Source organism: Ziziphus jujuba, chromosome 5 (genome assembly GCF_031755915.1).
Source record: "Ziziphus jujuba cultivar Dongzao chromosome 5, ASM3175591v1".
In the NCBI taxonomy this organism is placed as follows: Eukaryota; Viridiplantae; Streptophyta; class Magnoliopsida; order Rosales; family Rhamnaceae; genus Ziziphus; species Ziziphus jujuba.
The window spans coordinates 3169289-3188302 of record NC_083383.1 but is presented as its reverse complement, the minus strand read 5'-3'; the positions used below and the strand labels follow the sequence as shown (position 1 = coordinate 3188302).

The following is a 19014-nucleotide window of genomic DNA, read 5'->3' as shown; positions in this document are numbered from 1 at the left end:
TTTTTTTTTTTTTTTTTTTTGGGTAATAGTACATATCCTGCTGTGTTAATGACCTCTCTTTCCATTCGATAACTAAATCTACAACTGAACAAAAGAGCTCCCACTAGAGAAAGAGCGCCAATCCAGCTTTCTAGCAGCTACCAGTTAAGCTCTAGACTAAAAATCAAAGCAAAGAGAGACAGACAAGTAGTTAAGTTGTTCAACAATCCCGACGACCATATTAAATATGGTAGGAATAAAAGACAAGACTTCACCAAACCAAAATGTGTGAAACGCCACTGGCATCAGATGCAATTCAACAAACTCATCATTTTAATCATTTATTCTTTTTGGCTCAAACAAAAAAATAAATAAATAAAATAAGAAATAAAAAAAAATCAATTACTCTGTTTTTGAAACATTTAAGTGCCAGTCAAGATTACATGGCCATTGACGATGGCTATATTTAGGTGACTGAGAACGATAACAGTGGGCAAAATTTCTACTCAAAGACCAAATAAAAGCAAATTAAACCTATAATATGAGCACCACAACTTACGAACATTTAACCACCACTACGTTTAAAATGTTCTCGAATGAACCTTTCTGCATGGGATGGATACTTAACTCGGATGTATGCACGAAGACACTTCTGATAAGAGAAGTCTATCCATACGCCATCAGTTCTGATAACAAAGAGGCACCTTGACTGTCTAAATTGCGGATGCCGATCAACCTTCAGCAATGAGAATTAAAAAGCACATTAGTTTATTCTGACAGACCACTTAACAGCTACCTCAAGCATATCATCCGAAACAATTATTTATCAACAGTAAAAGAGAGGACCAGAAAAGCTGACTTTAGCTCATTCAAAATTTACTGTTAAACTCATACTGCAAAACCAGAAATGGTCAACAATCGATTCTACCAACAAATATAGAATGTCATTTTGGTAACTAATTGATGGGGAAACTTCTAAAAGAAAATAACTATCCTGCAAAATAGGATTGCAGATGCAAGGCTGACAGCAATGAAGCACATTCAAACGTGCACTCTCTGGTAATCAATGTCAAAGCATCCTCAATGTTAGAGCAATCGCAAATAAATTGTGTATCTAAATGTTAAACGATGTCAAAAAGATGAAAACAGCAGAAACTGAAAACTGAATCTCGAATAGTGTAGACTACTCCAATTCACAATTTTTATGATAACTAGGCTTGATGGGAGTTATATGGTCTTAATGACTATACATATCATGCACGGCACACAAAGAATAATAGAAAGTCCACATTTTAACAACAAAGTCAATTATACAGAAAATGCTATTCTTTGCACTAAGGCTTGATACTGTACTCGTGATAGTCACTTCTACGGATCACACTGTGATTGAATTAACATAGGCAAAATATATCTAGTGAAAGTAGGGGCCTTGTCATCTTATCAGTATAGGTCCACGAAAACCAAACTCCAACACCAGTATGATTCAGTATGTATGTCCAAATGCTAACCTTCTCATCACAAATGAGGACAACAAAAAGATAACAGGTAAGAGAATTGATATGAAACACAAGCCAATATAAAGAGAACACTTTTAAGTTGGTCAAATGCACTGCAAGGATGGAGGAAGGATGATCAAGAATGTGGCTTAAAACAGTTATAAATGAGTAATTTGGTAAGCGACTTAATGAAAAAGATTGTCATACTGTTACAAACAAACTGCAAAAATAAAAGATTTATACTTAGGCAGCCATGAATAGGAATAAGACACCAAACATTTTTTTGTTTCATAATCCAGCAAGCAAAAAGCCATAAGCAGATTGCAAAACGGTTTGGAATTTCAGCATGAACCTAAACAAAATGAACTAGAAGAGCCACAACAGTTAGGCAAAAACGCAAGGATCATGTATGATGCATCTTTACCATAATAGAATCAAGTCCGCATCCAATTTTATCTTCAAAATGGGGATGGTAGGCAAGCAGCCTTTCCACCACAACTTTCTCATCTTCAACTGTCAGCTGTTCCCCATCCAGATACCTGGGGCGCTAAGAAAATCAGTAAGTGATATTGTCCCCTGAAAATTTGAGTAGCCATAACATACAAATTCAAACACAAATTCGACTGGATATATTAATTCATCATAATCAAGCACAATCATCGCATGCATAGGAGGCAGGGCTAATCTAATCCCCAAACAGAGGGACCAGCGTATGCTTAAAACCCATATTTTTGTCTACCCCCATTTAGATTTTTCAACCAGCTAACCTTCAAATTAAGTATTTTACATGGCGATTAATCAATTTGCCAAGGCACAAAGTCGATATCAGCTCATACATGCCAATATTTACTAGTATATAAGGTGGTTCCCATACTATCCATTTCCTAGAGTAATTGATAATGTCTACCTATAAATGGAATCAACATAAGCCATATAGCATTGAAGTTTTATATCAAGAATATGTTATTACGCTGAAGAGTTGAGATTGCTTGTGTCTATGAACGAGTATCATCATCTACTAGCACATGATTAAAAGTTTCAGTAAGAAATAAAATCAATAATTAAGAGGGGCTAAAGACACAGCCATATTTTCCAAAAACTTGTGAGGTCGAAATCCTGGTTAAGTAGGGGAGATAACAAGAAATTAAAAAAAAAAAAAAAGAAAAAAAGGATAAAGTAGACAGGACGCATACAGGAGAGACTCCCTTAGAAAGTAAGCAAAAAGCGAAAAGAAAGCTAATATATAAAAATTTAAAAACCTCCCGATAACTTTAGCCAATATTCTCTATTTCCAATACTTTAGAATCCACAAAGTCTTTATCTTTACCTTGAATTTACTTCCACCACTTAAAGGACTTGTTAGAAACAGTATCAATTTTTGGTCATGGACTATACTTAAACCATGGTTGCATGCTATATGGGAATATCAACTTAACTAGGGGCATGCTAATATAGATTCAGTATTTTAAACCTCCACAGCCTAAACTCAATTGAACCACCCCAAAAAGTTGGCAATTTTTCTTCGGATAATATAATCCGACCATTAATATGTTAAATACCAACTTACCAAATTATTGGTTTTTCTAAAATAAATATAAATATTGGGTAGAGGAGACACGGACCTGTCGGAATGGAGAATATCCTTGGCGAGTGAAAGGATAGGATCGATGTCGCTGAGGATTTCCTCCTCTTTATCTTTCCACCGGCGATAGTCAGGATCGTCCCAACGAGGGAACTTGGGCGAGTGCTGCGCACGGAGGAATGCCGTGGAATCGTCCGCAGAGGATAATTTCTCATCGGGGCGAGTGGAGTCCGCCGTGACAGTGCACCACGACCTACGAGACGGAGCGGTAATGAACCCAACGGCGCAGCGGCGGTGGTGAAACTGAAAATGGAGTCTTAGACGGAGGAGCGGAAGGCCTCTGAGAAGCATAGAAGGCGCGGCCATTGGAAAGGCTTCTATTGGCGGCAGTGACGAGAGAGTCTATCGTGGTTTCATGGCGGTTACTTCTCACCCTTGGCTCATCTGTACTTCAATGACCGTTGACCGCCCCGTTTGACTCTCCAAGGAATTGCTTTAAGTGCCAATACCCCTTGCTGGATTCATGTCCCACTTATCTCCACTCTACGGCCTTTGTTTTTTCAGGTGTTTTTCCCCCTTTCAAATACCTATATATATTATTAATCAACTAATTTAACTAATTTAACAATTAACCAACTATATATACTACATGAGAAAATATTTGTTGTGGTTTTTAGGTTTAAATTTTTATTATATTTGCATATTTTTCTCTTTTTTTTAATTGTAATTTAAAATTTAAATCATTTTGTAGATATGGATAGCCATGAGCCAACTTGATCATTTTAATATAAATAGAATCATAAAAGCATTTATACAAATTTATCTTTACTTTCAGCAAATAATGGCCCACATTGTTTTAAAAACGTTGGATTGGGAGAAATCACGTGAAACTTTTTATCTTTTCTTTTTCTTTTTAGGTAAAGTTAAGTGCTTTGTTGACGCAATTTTTGCATTTGAAAAATTTGTAATTGTGTTTCACAAGTTAATCGTATAGGATTCTATATTTCTATTTCAAGAACAAAAAAACATTAAGAATTGAATAGGATTCTCTTATTATTGCTATTATTTTTTGATTTGTGGCTTTTATTTTTTTTTATAATTTTGTAATAGTATAACTAACTTTCTTATATGCTACAACATTTTGTTATTCCTAATTATTTTGTCATTGATCATAGACTAATAACTTGTTATTTTTTGAAATATATATATATATATATATAAAAAAAACAATAACATATGTTATGTTATTTATGCTAGGAATTAATCCACAACAATGTATACTTGCATATAATACTCAAATATATTATATTAAATGTAAATTTCGATGATGATTATTATTAAGCCACATGTGGTGGTGCCTGGGGTTTGGGATGATTTAGATGAAAGATCGTGATATTTATTTATTTTTATTTTTTTCCTGAAGAAAAGAGTAGAAAAAATAAAAAGCCGGCATCTTAATGCTATAAGCATGGCCTAGCAATCGCATGGTCGTGGATGTTTTGTGCAAATCCCCGTTTGAATGCATCAAGTTAAATTGAAATGTCTTTAAAAAAAAAAAATTATAAAAAATTATAAAAAAATCATTAAAAAAAAAAAAAAAAAAACACCTTAAATTGAAATTGCAATAATAGTTCTAGTTCTACACGCATGTTAATATTGTCACCGGTGATACTTACCAACTGAATTGTCACTATCTTACGCTCGCTTTAAATTGACAATTCTCTCCACACGACTTCCACCCCACCAATATTACAACAACTTAAAATTAAAAAGTTCAAGAGTCTTGGTCCGCCTTTGGCCACGATGAAAATCTCATTACAGATGGACGATCAAGGAAAAGGGTTGCACGGTAAGAACAAGAGCAGGACCGCACTGTATAATTGCTCTTGTTGAAGGTCATCATTTTCTATGCTAGTGTATCCCCAAAAATTTCAAAAAAAGCCAAATGAAATCGGATTTCAGGTCCGTCGCTGAAGAATTTCGGAGAAAAACAGAGAGGATGCGATAGGTTGTGAGTGGTGCGAGCCCTCGGATGCGGTGGTGCATAGGACAAAGAAGAAAGTTGAGGTGGCAGAAGCTCAATCAATCGTTCGTTTGAAAGTCGTCGTGGATGGGCCAGTCAGCTTCGACGGCAGCTGCAGTCTCCAGCTGCCGTGAAAGCAAGAATCATAGCAATCGTTCAAAGATTAAATCAACGGCTCTGATCTCTCCGATGCTGGCTGAAGAATCCGCTGGCTGCCGGGGAATCTTCGATGGGGTCTCCGACTACATTTCAGATCTGCCCGACGAGTGTTTGGCCTGTATTTTCCAGTCCCTGGGTTCCGGCGACCGGAAACGCTGCTCGCTCGTCTGCCGAAGGTGGCTGAGGATCGAGGGACAGAGCCGTCACCGTCTCTCACTGGACGCTCAAAAAGAACTTCGCCCCATGATCCCCTCCCTCTTTTCTCGATTCGACGCCGTGACGAAGCTCGCACTGAAATGCGGCCGCAGATCTGAGAGCATCGGAGACGAGGGGCTTGTCCTCATCTCGCTCCGCTGCCGGAATCTCAGACGCCTCAAGCTCCGTGCCTGCCGCGAATTGACGGATACTGGCATGGCGGCCTTCGCGAAGAACTGCAAGGGCTTGAAGAAGCTCTCTTGCGGATCCTGCACCTTCGGAGCCAAAGGGATGAACGCGGTGTTGGAAAATTGCTCATCTCTGGAGGAGTTATCGGTCAAGCGGCTCCGTGGCATCACTGACGTGGCAGCTGCAGAGCCAATAGGGCCTGGCATAGCTGCCTTATCTCTGAAAACTATTTGCTTGAAGGAGCTTTACAATGGAGTATGTTTCGGACCTCTTATTATCGGCGCAAAGAATCTTAGAACTTTGAAACTGTTCAGGTGTTCTGGAGATTGGGATAAGCTTTTCCCTATAATTACGGACCGAGTCCCGGGAGTCGTTGAGATCCATCTGGAGAGGCTTCAAGTTAGCGATGTGGGTTTGGCAGCGATCTCAAATTGCTTGGATCTAGAAATTTTGCATCTGGTCAAGACACCGGAATGCACAAATGTTGGGCTGGTATCCATTGCAGAGCGCTGTAAACTGTTGCGGAAGCTTCACATTGACGGATGGAAAGCAAACCGTATTGGCGATGAGGGATTGGTTGCGATTGCAAAATCATGCTCTAATCTGCAGGAATTGGTTCTAATCGGCGTCAATCCCACGAAAGTAAGCTTGCAAATGTTGGCGTCGAGTTGCCTGAATCTAGAGCGGTTGGCATTGTGCGGAAGCGACACCGTCGGCGATGCTGAGATTTCATGCATTGCCACCAAATGTATAGCATTGAAGAAGCTATGCATTAAGAGTTGCCCTGTCAACGACAATGGGTTGGAAGCTCTGGTGGCTGGTTGCCCCAATTTGGTGAAAGTGAAGGTGAAGAAGTGTAGAGGAGTGACCCCGGAGGGTGCGGATTGGTTGAGGGCAAGTAGGCCTTTGTTAGCAGTGAATTTGGATACCGGTGAGCCTGAACATCAAGACGCAAGTGCCAGTGATGGTGGGGTTCAAGATAATGGGGTGGAGTTCCCTCCAATGGCTGCCCCGGTAACGGCTACGAATAATGTTGCATCGAGCAGTTCGGGTACGGGACGATCGACGTCATTCAAATCAAGGTTAGGCCTTTTATCTGGAAGGAGTTTAGCTTGCACATTGAGAAGGTTGTCAAATGGTAATATCAAAACTCGGGGCTTTCCTTAGTTAAATCAACTAAAACAAGCGTTAAACAACAACAAAAGGTCCTGGTCTTGGTCATTATTGTTTTTGAGTTGTATTGTTTTGGGTTCCGACTTTTATGTATTTAATTTGATGCTGTGTGCTGTTTTTTGCATTTTGAATCGGATCTCCATGGTTGGAACAGAATAGCCACACTTCTTTTACGCGTTTTTCTTTGCTTTTGTCAGTTTCTTTCTTCACAAAAACTTTATAATTCCTTCTCGGTGCATTTGAAATTGTTAGCACGGTATTGCAACTTTCTGTATATGTGAATGGTTCTTGATTATGTGATGGTGACTAAGGTTGTGCCTTTTCTTGCAACGAAAAAAAAAGAAAAAGAGAGATTAAGTTTATCCAAATAGCAAAAGAGCAAGAGATTTAAGGTTGTCTGAAATTTAATTATTCTGATGCAAATAGATGTATCAGTTTAAAACATGTTAATGAGTCTTCATGACCTCAGTTTTGTACGTTAAAAATAAGTGAAGTAATTTGATGTATGTTGCGCTTGGTTATAGCCGTTGAGAAAGTGGAGGTTAGAAGGATAGTCTAGATTCTAAAAAAAGGAAAATAAAAATTGAAGCGTTAATTAAAATGCGTTAGGAAATAAGCTAAAATTTTCCACTTTTTATGCCAAGATAAAATCAGTTTGATATATAAAAACAAACATTCAAAAATCTTGATAAGTACAGTGTTTTTTAAAATAAAACTGAGAAGCTCTAGCTCTATATGCCAACTTGGTGCAATAACTGCGAATATTTTGTAGTGAGAAACGTATGGAAATCATACACTAGGATGCGAAAATTAAGCAAATTAGTTGTAGATTGTGAAATCTTCTTGTTTTGTGATTGATTTTATTCCCCCTCAGCCTATATTTTGCATTAAATAAAAGAGCAGTTATGGCTTCATTCACCAGATTTTCTTTTAATAAGCCATGCTGTTGACATGCTGCATTGGAAGCTACGGGAACCTGATGTAAATCCAATCCATAAGTGATGCTGACAAGTATTAAGTTTTCATTACGAGTTCTTCAGACATGCCATATCAGCTTTAATGGGGGCTTAGTTGAACACTTATTTGGTCTGAAGATACCGAGTTGCCTAGCTTTTATTGGTCCGTGGAACTTTGTTTCTTTTTATTTGCTTCAGCCTTTTGACTGGTAAGCTATTTTGTATCATCAATGTTCCTGTATATTTCCAAGGCATTATTTTGGTTATTGGCGTTGTCTGGCTTCACGATTTGATGAATTTTAGTGGTTTGAATTAATGTGGTAAGGATTAAGAAATGAACATAAGATATTTTCATATTACCTTTTATATACATATATATATATATATATATCTTTTAAAGGACTTATTTTATAATAATAAATAGAATTAATCTGTTCGATCTTAATGAAATTAGTTAAAAGAGCAATTGGTGTGTTTCTCCTAAACTAAACATGTTTCGGCATTTTAGTTTCTTAACTTGAGTTTTTGGTTCCTAAACTCACATTTTACTTGCACCAATGATAAATCAAATTTGGCTTGTATAAAAGGTTTTCAAGTTGATAATATCTTGTCACTTTTAAAGATAATTTTTCAAACAAAATTCGATTTCAGGGATTAAATTGTCAAAAAAATTCAAAAATTAGTGTTAAAATAGTTTAGGGAAACGCATTACTTATCCAGTTAAATTTATATGATAGTAAATAATAATTTTTTAATAAGATTAAAGACCAACCCATTTTTAGAGAATGAATTCAATTTGTGCTCTGTTCGCGCACGTGATTGGAGCGGGAGGGTGGTCCTTTGTGGCTGTCCAAATACTTTCGGCTCTGGATCGTAGACAAAAATAATCTTTTGAACCGTTTGGTCCAACATTGCTGTTCCATGCCTTCTTACTGTTTGGATAAGCACGTAAGCACGTAGGCGTTCTTAAGGAGCTTGGAATCTTATGAAAAATTTTAAAATAAAAGGGGCTGGAAAAGCGACGCCATGGCATTATAGTATCTTAATCTTCGACTTTAAGAATAAGAGAAGGTATATCCGATTGTCTAGAAAAGTCCAGAGGTGATTAAGAGAGGTTATGCTTATAGACACCTAGGATTTGATGAGTCGACAACAATGATATTGTCATCACCTAAAATTACAAAGAAATAATAGCAACAAGATTCTACAAGTAAGGAAAAAACAAGTTTTTATTTTTTATTTTTTATTTTTTTTAAATGGTAAGAAACTCTAATCTTCTATTAGAGAGGGATTTATAATTCCATTACTTAAAAAAAAAAAAAAAAAAACCAAGATATCCAGCATTTCCTATAATCATAAATTTTTATCATAAAATTTTAGTATAATGGAATTTATCTTCATAATCATTTAAGATTTTCCGAGCCCATGGGGCATGCTTGGTGAATCTATTTTTTTTTTTTCTTTTTTTTCCCGGTAATAACCTCAGGAAAATTCGTTATGACTCAAGATATCCATCATTTCCCATCCATGTTCAATCCTTTTACCTCTAAAACGATCTTAGCTAATATGTGTATATATCCTTCAAACCACATCAGTATTGAAAATAACCATCTAATGCTTTCCGTTTTTCTTTCTTTTCTTTTTCTTTTTTCTAGTTTTTGCTAATGAACATGATTCAAACAACATATAAACAAAAAAACCGTCCTATCACTGGGGAACAGGTCAAATTATTTGCTTTAATATATTAAATCAGTCAAAGCGCGCTCAAATGCAGAAACTAGTGAAAACCATAAAAACTAGGAAAGAAACTAAAAAATTCATCAAAAGAAGAGGGAAAAAAACTAAAAAATATGACTAAAGATTTGCAGTAATGAGAAGAAAAGCAATCTGCTATAACTTTGATTAAACTTAAACCCTATAGCAATACCATCCCGTCTGCTAAAAAGCAAAGGAAGATATATGAATAACCAACTCCATTCTACAAATATATTTCATATTAAAAAAAAAAAAAAAAAAAATCCATTATACAAATACGACTACCAACAGTTGCTCAATTGCAAGACCTGTTAAATTTTGGACAAAGCTAAGCTTGAAAAGTAGTACAAAAAGTAAAATACCTCCATGAACATTCATAGACATTAAAAGGTTAGCTAGCTCACTTGCCGGAATGGTGGCAACCTTCAACAGAAGCAAAGTTAGCATAAACTTTCATAGTTGTCTACTTTGTTTTCTTGTCTTTTCCAGAATGTGGCTTTCTATATATAATTATCTGACTCAGAATGGTACCATTTGTTGCAATACCAATACACGAGCCCAGCAGAACTAAAAACAAATTAAGGACACCAAATGAATGAAGTTTTTGCATAACCAAGCATGCTAGCTGAACAGCTAAACATAAAAAAATGTTAAAATAACAGAAAGAGTATTAATTGTGTTGCATGCAAGTATTGGACATAATCATAGAATGGAACTTAAAGAAAACAACCAAACAAAGGATACCACTTGTTGGTGCTTTTTCCTGGATGCTGGTGAATACTCTAACTGCAGAAAGGAATATATATATATATATATATGAGTTTGCCCCAGAAAATATACCAGAAGAATGCCTTTAGTTACACAAAAATGTTTAACTTACCCATAGAGCCAGCGAAATTCATTAAACATGTTAAGAAGCTGAGCTCCCCTGTACTTTTGTTCTGCCCAGAAAAGAAATTCATTATTCAGCAATAACAAAAAAGGTTAATACATTTAAAAAAACGCAATTTTCACCATCCATCAATCCTTTCACACTGATAAAGAGAAACCTATTTAGGCCTGCACAAAGCTTAAAACTTACATATCCAATTGAATGAAATGCTAATCTAAGGCAACGGATGCATGGATTGCGAATAACCAGAAACTCAAAAGTATTCCATGATCCTTTGCCAGTAGCCATTTATTTTTTTTCCTCTAATACACATTCACAAGCATTAGAAACCCACGAATTTCTAGGTTGATATTTATCTAAAACAGGGAAAATGAAAGGTTTATAAAGGCTAGGGACATTATGGGTTTACACACAAGTAAAGTGAATCCATTTGGAGATTACTTGAATCATACCAGTTCTCAAAGCAAGACATGCAGTTAGCGAATTATATCGGCTAATTAGAAACAAACACCAATTTAATAATTTAACATAACCAAAATAACCAATATGTTTCAACTTACAGAAAAGTTCTCCCATATTTGAGGGATCCTGGCAATAAGAAAAATTGCATGTTGGGAAGCCTGTAATACATCATCACACATAAGTAAGATTTTTAAACAAAGAACCTTATAATTCAGAACAGGAACAAAATAAAGCCTAATAATTGTATTCATATGAAAAATAATAACAATAAAAAGACAAGAACAAAAATAAGTCATGGAAAAAAGGGAGAACTACAACTAAAGGCAACGATATATAATACAGGTGCAGAACTGGATGATGAAAGTGGGAACTCACATAGAGAGCTTCAAAGAGAATAGGATCAATTTGGCCAGCTAGGATGGTTGGTGCAACAGCACAATATCTGGAAAACCATCATATTAAGGAAGAAATTACAAAATTCCATCACACAGGGAGAAAAGGAAAACAAAAGCAAGCAAGAAGAAGAAGAATTCAAGCTGATCAAAATTGAAACAAAGAAGGATACAGTAAGGCTCTCATCCATGTTGTTATACCCACAGGTTGAGAGAAATAGTAAATTATAGAAACTAAAATAATTCCTGCAACAGATAACCAAGTGAAAGTAAGTTAGATCCTTGAGAATATAATAATCAACCCCTTGTAAACATAAAAAACCTCACGCAAGATGCAATCTAATCCAAGAGATTACCAGACACCATACATCTATGAGGCATATACATGTCATACCACGATAAAAGTTAAAACTGTTCCCACACTACCTACCTTTAAAAGTTAGGATCTGATTATAATCTACAAACCTATGACTAAATGTTGCCACACATTATCGAAGAAATTCCAACTGCCTGATATGGATCAATTGCAATGGTCAACATGGAAAATCCACACATCAAAATGCTAAAAGCACTGTTTCACTCTTCCTTAAAATGACAAATTTCATATTTTGTAACATTTTCACATCTCACCCACCACATGCCACACAGACAGCATCTATAGAAGTGTTTTGAGGATACCTTGGATCAGAAGAAAGGCTAGTTCCCCATAAGCTGAGAAGGGAAGTCCTTTTTTGAGACAATAGGCAAGAGCAATGGTGTAACCAACTACCTCAAGCTCAAAAGATACAACACTAAGGCCTCTAACACTTCTATGCTTTAAAATCTTTAATATCTGCAATGAAGAACAAGTGCAATATATTAACTAAAATGTCAAAAGTGACCAAAAGCTTCATAAAGGATGCAGCAAGTTGTAACTTATCTAAAACAGAAGAACGAGAAAAAGAAAAATTGAAAAAAAAAAAAATCCTGCAAGTCGTTCCATCACATGTTGAAGCAACAGTGAAAAAAGGGATCAGATTCATTCTTAGGCTGCAAGCAACGAATTTTTGAACTCAATTAGAATAAGAACATATACAGGCTTTTGAACTTAATCACTAGACAATATTCAAACTAAGTAATCGCTTCGAATTAAGAAGAGAGACGCCCCTTCCAAGGATTTGATTCCTAACTCGTTAGAACCTACAATCACATCCCCATCGCATATTTTTCAATTAATAAAGTCGTAAAAAAATGATAATAATTAGACTTGTAAATCTTATTTTTTGCTTTTCCAGTGAAAAAAATGAATTCTGGGATTCGAATTGAATTCAAAATATTCATATCTAGCCTAAAAATATACATGATTTGAAAGGGTTAAACCATGCAGCGCAATACTGACACTAAAACTCGGAGATCTCTGGTAGGTAGGGTTGGGAATCTACAGGATAACAAAAATTGAAGAAAGATAGCGGATCAATCAAGAAGGATAAAAGGTAAGAGTAGAATAATTGACATGCCTGAGGGAGTTTGACGGTGGTGGAAGCGGCAACAATGGCATAGCCGAGAAGCTTGGAAATCAGGGGAAGCAAGCAGTCTTTTTCAGGGAATTGGCCGTGACGGAGAGATCCCAACGCACAGCTGAGATCGATTCCAAGGTACTCCATTTCTGCCGGTATGAATCCCAAACCTCCGCCACTGACTCAGTCTGGAAACACAATATCGGATTTGCGTACTTTTTAATACTATTAGCTGCCCAGTAGTCAGATCATAGGCTTGTTACTTAACAACGAAACACTCTTAACTCTCGAACCCTTTCCTCATTTGTTTCTTTTCTACTGTATATATATATATATATATATTCTTATACATGCCAATGTATCCAACGGCATGGGTGTCGGGAGTCCTAATTGTAGAGCCCAACCCATATTGTAATATGGGCTAGTCCAAGGTTTGGCTATACATGATTGGGCTTCCTTTAGAGGCCCAAAAGAGCAGAACCCTGTACTGAGGCAACGCATTTATACCCGTCTCTTTCAGGAATAAATAGCAACGTCAGTTTATTTTGAAGAAAAATATCAAGGTTAGTGAAAATACATTTTCCCTCGCTTTGCCATATAGTGTGTTTGTGTGTGTGAAAATACATTTTCCCTCGCTTTGCCATATAGTGTGTTTGTGTGTGTGTGTGTGTGTGTGTGTGTGTGTGTGTGTGTGTGTGTGTGTGTGTGTATATCCTTAGTCTATAATATAAATGAGGAAAACCGGAAGATTTGATCATGTTTTACTATTTATAATGGTTAAAAAACGACCATCTTTTCAGCATTTTACATTTTTTTGTGCTTTTAGTTTGCATATCCATAAATACACTTTAGTGATCATTTTATCTCTTTATATTTAGGCATTTCGTTTAGCAATTTGGAAGAATTCGAGGGCTATTAACATCTTTTCAAGTATTTACTAACTTTTGTAGGGGAAGTGATCTTTTCTTGCCTATGGATTCTTCTTTCCTTCTTCCATTGAAGTTCGGAGTCACCTCCAAAAGAAAAAGGCCAAAAAAAAAAAAAAAAAAAAAGAAAGGAAGAAAAGAAAAAGAACTCTAGAATCTGTTTCAATTTCATCTAGCTTATCTGGTGAGTATATATTTTATTTTATTTTTTCTTTCTTTCGTTATTTATTCTTCCTTTCTCCTCAAATTTGAAGTGAAGGGTGGATGGTTTTTGAGCAATTTTTAACATTATTTTTTATGATTATTGGAGAAGCATGCAATCTTGCTTTGGATTTCTTTTCTTGTTTTTTCCCCATTTTTTTGTATTTTGTTTTTGTACGTTTTTGTATTTTTGTTTCCAATCTATGATATATTTTTTATTTGATCTGCCTCTGCTCTTTCTAAGATGTTTGATTTTTTTTTTTTTCTTTTTTGGTCTTTCTACGTGGTCTGACCTTGTTGCTAAGCTTAAAGCTTGCTTTTTGTTTATTTTTCTAAATTTTACAGAGATGGGTTGGATAAATAAATGGGAAAAAATGGAGTTTTTGAAAGAGTAATGAAAGAGAAGAAAGATGAAGAGAGAGAGAGAGAGAGTTTGGAGAGAAAAAACAGCACCACCCACTCTCACATCAAAAAGGGCATCAGGTACTCTTTCTATACAAAAAAGTAGGTTTGTACCGATTCACCTCCCATCTATGAATATGCATTATTAAAAGACTTTGTGCTGTTGGACACAGAGAGAGAGAGAGAGAAAGAAATAGAAAAGCAAAGAAAGAGTGAGAGAAAGTAGGAGAGAGAGAGTAATGTAATGTGTGATTTATCATGGAAGCTAGTTTTTCGAAATGTCAGTTTCAGTCCCTCCCTCCATCTCCCTCTCTCTTTAATTTCCAGACTCACAGAAGGCCCATGTTTGCCATACTAGAAGACAAAAAAATTATTAAAAAATAAAATATAGGTAGGAGAAATAAAAATAAATTTGTCCAATTTATATTATTCAAAATAGTTTCAATTTCATTTTAATCTTCTTAGTTGATAAAGATAAAAAAGGTCAAGCCTTTTAGCCTCATGTTAATATTTTTCTTACAGAGCCAAATGTGATTTAGTAAAGATGAAGAAAATCGAAAGCAAAGGATTTATAAGTAGTTTTGATATCACGTAAATGAATCATAGGATCACACTGCTGACTGCTTTGAATATCATTGAGGATTTTTAGAATTCTATCATTTTTTTTTTTTGTTTTTCGGATTGTTATGTTTTTTGTAAAAGATAGGGATGAAGAAACATATATTATAAATAGTAAAACATGATCAAATTCTATGACTATTCTTATTTATATTATAATAACAGAAGAAGATTATATGCTAAGGATGTAGAAGCTACATATAAAATTAATATGTTATTATTTAAATTTTTCAACCTCAAAAAGTGTAGATTTTGGCTTTTTCGTAGAAATAAAAGTCCTTAAAAAATTGATTTGTTGTCTTGTTTTATCTTTAATTTTTATTGGATATTAAAAGTTTGTTTTAAAAAAAAAAATAGCAAATGTAGTTTTTATTTTTATTTTTATAATTATATACTTGCTAATGTTTCTGTAAATTTTTATTTTTTTAAAGTGTTAACTGCTGCTACATCTTACATTTGATCTCACTTTTATTTGTTAACAAGTTTGGCAAGTTCAGGTATTTATATATATATATATATATATATTTGTTTTTTTTCTAAATATCTTTTTTAAAGTTTTTAAAAAAATTTACATAATTTTGGTTTTGTGAAATTGTTGTGTTAGTATGTTATTATTGGTAGGTAGGGATAATATTGATAATTTCTCTACATAAGTTGTCATGAATAATAGTATAACTATTATTAAAAGGAAAAAAAAAATATTGCAAAAATATATGAAGGTGTCATTAAAGGTTTTTTTTTTTCTTTTCTTTTTTTGTATTACATGCTTGATTACTAGATTTATGTAGTTGAATATTTAAAAAAAATGCTTTTTTTTTTTTTTGAAATATGTTTGATCTTATCTTTTTATCCATCTTTTGTTTCTCTTATATATTTTTTTACCTTGCATTTTCTATCATGAAAATAGAATTTGGTGTGTTTAAGATTTTGGATATGGATTTATAGATCTTTATTAGTTGTGAATGCAGTCTTGAAATTATAATGTAGATAACAAACCAAGGTTAAAATAGAAAAAAATGTACTTTAAAGTGGTATTAGCTATATGCATAGAAAACCTTAAAAAGAGTTGTTGCTCGTTATCTTTTGTTATAATCCATTAGGTTAATGCCTCAATCTTCACCTCCGCTCTCTCCACCCAATGCCACTTCAATGATCTAAGTTCGACTACCAAGCCAACCTTCTAACAAGACCTCATGGGCAATAAATTCCCTTTCAAGCTAAAAAATTAACATTTAAGCTTGGTAAAAGAATGACGAAAGCATACCTCTTTCTTTACCCAGTGTGCTCCTTTTAAAGCTCTCATTTTCCATTTATTGGTTTGATTCCTAACATTACCTTTGGATTTTGTCCAATGGTCAATTTCTTAACTGGGTTTTATCCCTGGATGGGACTTATCATTGCCATGGTAAAATCATTCTTTTTGGTTTTTCTTTGGTCTTTCTTTTCGTGCACACCATGCCATACTGGTTAACTTTGTATTTTAGTTTCCCAAGGTGGTTCACGGTTACTTAGATTCATGTGCATGATTTTTCTTTCAATAAGATTATACTCACGGCCTTGTTCTTCAGCATTTTAAGCCTAACAAGCATGGCTAGGTTCTCTTGGTGACCTATGTTGGGTTGGTAATATTATAACAAAGCCATCTTATACTTTAGGATTGTATTAGCACGGTAAGTCCTATAATCTAATAGCACAATTTGGTGTGAAGCTTAATATTTTTTTATCACATTCAATTTTGTATAATGTAAAATCCCTTATTCAATTATAGTACAAAAAAATGTTGTACGCTAAATGCATTTCATATTATTTATTTTATGATTAATTATCACCTCTAATTGGTAATTCTTCTTTTATTTAGGTGCCACATCATTGTTGATTTGATAGATGATTCTTCATTTTTGAATGTTACATTATTCGAAAATCAAGCTGAAAATTTTCTTGATTGCACTGCATATGAGTTGATGAATAACTCTGATGGGGTAATATAATTCTTTACATATCTATTTGAGGAAATGAGTTGTTAGTTTTAACTTCTTCTTTGAAAAAACATATATAAATTATGCAAATGCTTATGTGAGTACTAATTATGAATCTTTTTTTTAGGATACTGTTAAAGATATTGAAAAAATTGCTACATTATCCAGTAGTCATAAGCTTCTAATTGTTAAAGCATCTAAACATGAATATCATAATATTATAAGATGAAAATACACAATTCTTTCTATTTGTGATACTCTTTCAAAAGAAATCAATACATTGACACAAACAAATGTCTCAACCGATGTTGAAGTTAGTCAGGTTTTATAAATTGTTGAAGAGTAAAGTGGAAAATCATTGGACATAAGTGAATTGAGAGGTATGAACATGTTTGATATATTATATCTTAAGTGAAATTACATGGATTTTTATTTAATGTTCTGATGCATGTATATTGGAACTTTCAAAATCAGATATGTCTAGAAATATTGACGATGCTAAGATAGAACAAGTAAACAATGAAGATAAAATCTTAGCTAATTTGGTTTTAAAGCCTGTTACAAGAAATAAGGCAACAAAGAAACTAAAGCTAATGGCTTTCAAAAGTGCAGGTGAGGCAGATCCAATAGTGCTGAATGTTGAAAATATTTAGAATTTGATGAAGGAAGTAAGAAGCCGCTTGCCAAGTTTAAAGACAATGCTTAGTTTGTCATCACGGGAACCATCTTTTTGTTAATATTAACATGATAGATTATTATCAGCTTTTTGTGAACTCATAGCACATTTTGACTATATTATGATGGTAACACTAACATTATTATTTTGTACATTGCAAGATATAATAAAAACTTGATTTAGGTATAACCTAATACATTTCTATTAAATCTTGCAATTTATCTTAGAAAGATAGCAAATTTATCTTAGGAAGATAGCAATGATGCTAAGATAGTTTCATCTATGACATAAGTATTTTGTGACAACTTTTTATTTAATGAAAGTAAAATAGTATTTATAAGCTTTTAAGATTGTACTTATATTTTCTATGATTATTTTTTATTTTTGTGCTTCTTGTAGTTAATATATAAATCCATAAATGATTTAATCTCATGATAATGGACTAGAATCAAAATAAATTGTTTATGTTTTAATTAGTTTTAAAATTATTTAAAATACAATTCCGGCTTGTACAAAAAAGAACAAGGCATTCCACGTGTCCGTTTGTCTTCTAATCAGAAGTTTGATTCATTCAATCAGTTCCAACTTTTTCGGTTTGGTTCTATTCTGTCTTCTGATTTGGTTATATTTTGGGCGTGAAGTCCTCGTGTTTATGGCCACAATTATCCTCAAATCATCGTCTCCAATCATTCACATGGCTCATGGCGTATATAGAGGGAAATAAATTTTATATACATATATATTAAATTGCTGGGGACTTACCATCTGGGATTGGAGTATCTGGCATTGAAAACTAAAAATGATGAGAAGGATCTACTGGAATGTGGATATTGGAAACGCCAATGAGAGGCAGATATTGAGAAATCTTCTATCCATAAAGATAAGGAAGGGAATGGTAGCTAGTATGGGATTAAATTAAAGGCCTCGCCATGGAATACGGAATAGGGATATTCTTATAAAGATTTATAATGGGATATATTTCATTTTTTGTCACCAATTTATATAAGAAATTTTAATTATAACATTTAATTTTATTATTATTATATCAAAAATTTTAAAATTATTATTTAACATATAAGTTTCATCAATAATCATTCGTAAATAATAATAAATAACATTTTTGTTCACTGACTTATCTTACGGTAATATTTATCTTTTATATTTAGGTTATTACCAAAAAAGAAAAAAAAAACCATATAATAAGCTATCACCGTCATATGTAATATTTAATTATTAATTCATTTTTCTTTTAGTTTTAAATTTTTTAAGGTTATCACCAAACGGTTGCTATTCCATGATTCTAAATGAATGTCAAACAACATTTTTTTAAATCTAAATGATCACTTGCACTGATTTTAGAGTTCAGTAAGGTTTTTTAGAGAGGAGTTGTCGAGATCATATCTTTTTGTATTAAATGTGAATGGACTAGCGATTTTTTGGTCGATATTCTTATTCATTTTTTTTTT

At 33.9% G+C, this 19014-nt stretch overlaps 3 protein-coding genes and 1 long non-coding RNA gene across 10 annotated transcripts; 2 read left to right on the top strand and 2 right to left on the bottom strand.

Annotated features, from left to right (window-relative positions):
- Positions 1-360: 360 nt before the first annotated feature.
- LOC107419961 (protein DCL homolog, chloroplastic) lies at positions 361-3653 on the bottom strand. Its single transcript, XM_016028805.4, has 3 exons — positions 3098-3653; positions 1900-2014; positions 361-715 (listed from the first exon to the last, which is right to left on the bottom strand). Exons 1-3 carry the CDS (start codon positions 3421-3423, stop codon positions 545-547), a joined length of 612 nt encoding a protein of 203 aa, XP_015884291.1. The 5' UTR covers positions 3424-3653; the 3' UTR covers positions 361-544.
- A 1136-nt stretch (positions 3654-4789) lies between these two features.
- Positions 4790-8111, top strand: LOC107419998 (F-box protein At1g47056). 5 transcript variants are annotated; one of them, XM_016028853.4, is made up of 2 exons: positions 4790-6705; positions 7735-8111. In XM_016028853.4, exons 1-2 carry the CDS (start codon positions 5168-5170, stop codon positions 7796-7798), a joined length of 1602 nt encoding a protein of 533 aa, XP_015884339.3. In that variant the 5' UTR covers positions 4790-5167; the 3' UTR covers positions 7799-8111. The 5 variants fall into 5 exon arrangements, with proteins under 5 accessions (XP_015884339.3, XP_060672964.1, XP_024930793.3 ...); XM_060816981.1 differs by having other exon boundaries at positions 7671-8111; XM_025075025.3 differs by having other exon boundaries at positions 4792-6705; positions 7700-8111.
- A 1512-nt stretch (positions 8112-9623) lies between these two features.
- On the bottom strand, positions 9624-13058 carry LOC107419969 (mannose-P-dolichol utilization defect 1 protein homolog 2). Its single transcript, XM_016028813.4, has 8 exons — positions 12750-13058; positions 11932-12085; positions 11427-11499; positions 11237-11303; positions 10960-11019; positions 10388-10448; positions 10252-10293; positions 9624-10074 (listed from the first exon to the last, which is right to left on the bottom strand). The coding sequence occupies exons 1-8, from the start codon at positions 12894-12896 to the stop codon at positions 9971-9973; spliced, it is 708 nt and encodes a 235-aa protein (XP_015884299.1). The 5' UTR covers positions 12897-13058; the 3' UTR covers positions 9624-9970.
- Positions 13059-13329: 271 nt separating this feature from the next.
- Positions 13330-17969, top strand: LOC132803710 (uncharacterized). 3 transcript variants are annotated; one of them, XR_009638923.1, is made up of 3 exons: positions 13330-13859; positions 14222-14359; positions 16755-17969. It is a non-coding gene; the product is annotated as an uncharacterized LOC132803710 (long non-coding RNA). The 3 variants fall into 3 exon arrangements; XR_009638925.1 differs by having other exon boundaries at positions 13332-13859; positions 17480-17960; XR_009638924.1 differs by having other exon boundaries at positions 13337-13859; positions 17485-17906.
- The last annotated feature ends 1045 nt before the right edge of the window (positions 17970-19014 follow it).

Bases quoted from the DNA above. Each gene is read 5' to 3' on its own strand.
- LOC107419961 (XM_016028805.4), bottom strand. From the start codon at position 3,423: ATGGCCGCGCCTTCTATGCTTCTCAGAGGCCTTCCGCTCCTCCGTCTA. The intron at 2,015-3,097 runs GTCCGTGTCTCC...TTAGCGCCCCAG, and splicing joins GATATTCTCCATTCCGACAG to GTATCTGGATGGGGAACAGC. The intron at 716-1,899 runs GTAAAGATGCAT...TCATTGCTGAAG, and splicing joins GCGGACTTGATTCTATTATG to GTTGATCGGCATCCGCAATT.
- LOC107419998 (XM_048475145.2), top strand. From the start codon at position 5,168: ATGGGCCAGTCAGCTTCGACGGCAGCTGCAGTCTCCAGCTGCCGTGAA.
- LOC107419969 (XM_016028813.4), bottom strand. From the start codon at position 12,896: ATGGAGTACCTTGGAATCGATCTCAGCTGTGCGTTGGGATCTCTCCGT. The intron at 12,086-12,749 runs GCATGTCAATTA...TCTTCATTGCAG, and splicing joins CCACCGTCAAACTCCCTCAG to ATATTAAAGATTTTAAAGCA. The intron at 11,304-11,426 runs GTATCCTTCTTT...ATGGTTTTCCAG, and splicing joins ACATGGATGAGAGCCTTACT to ATATTGTGCTGTTGCACCAA.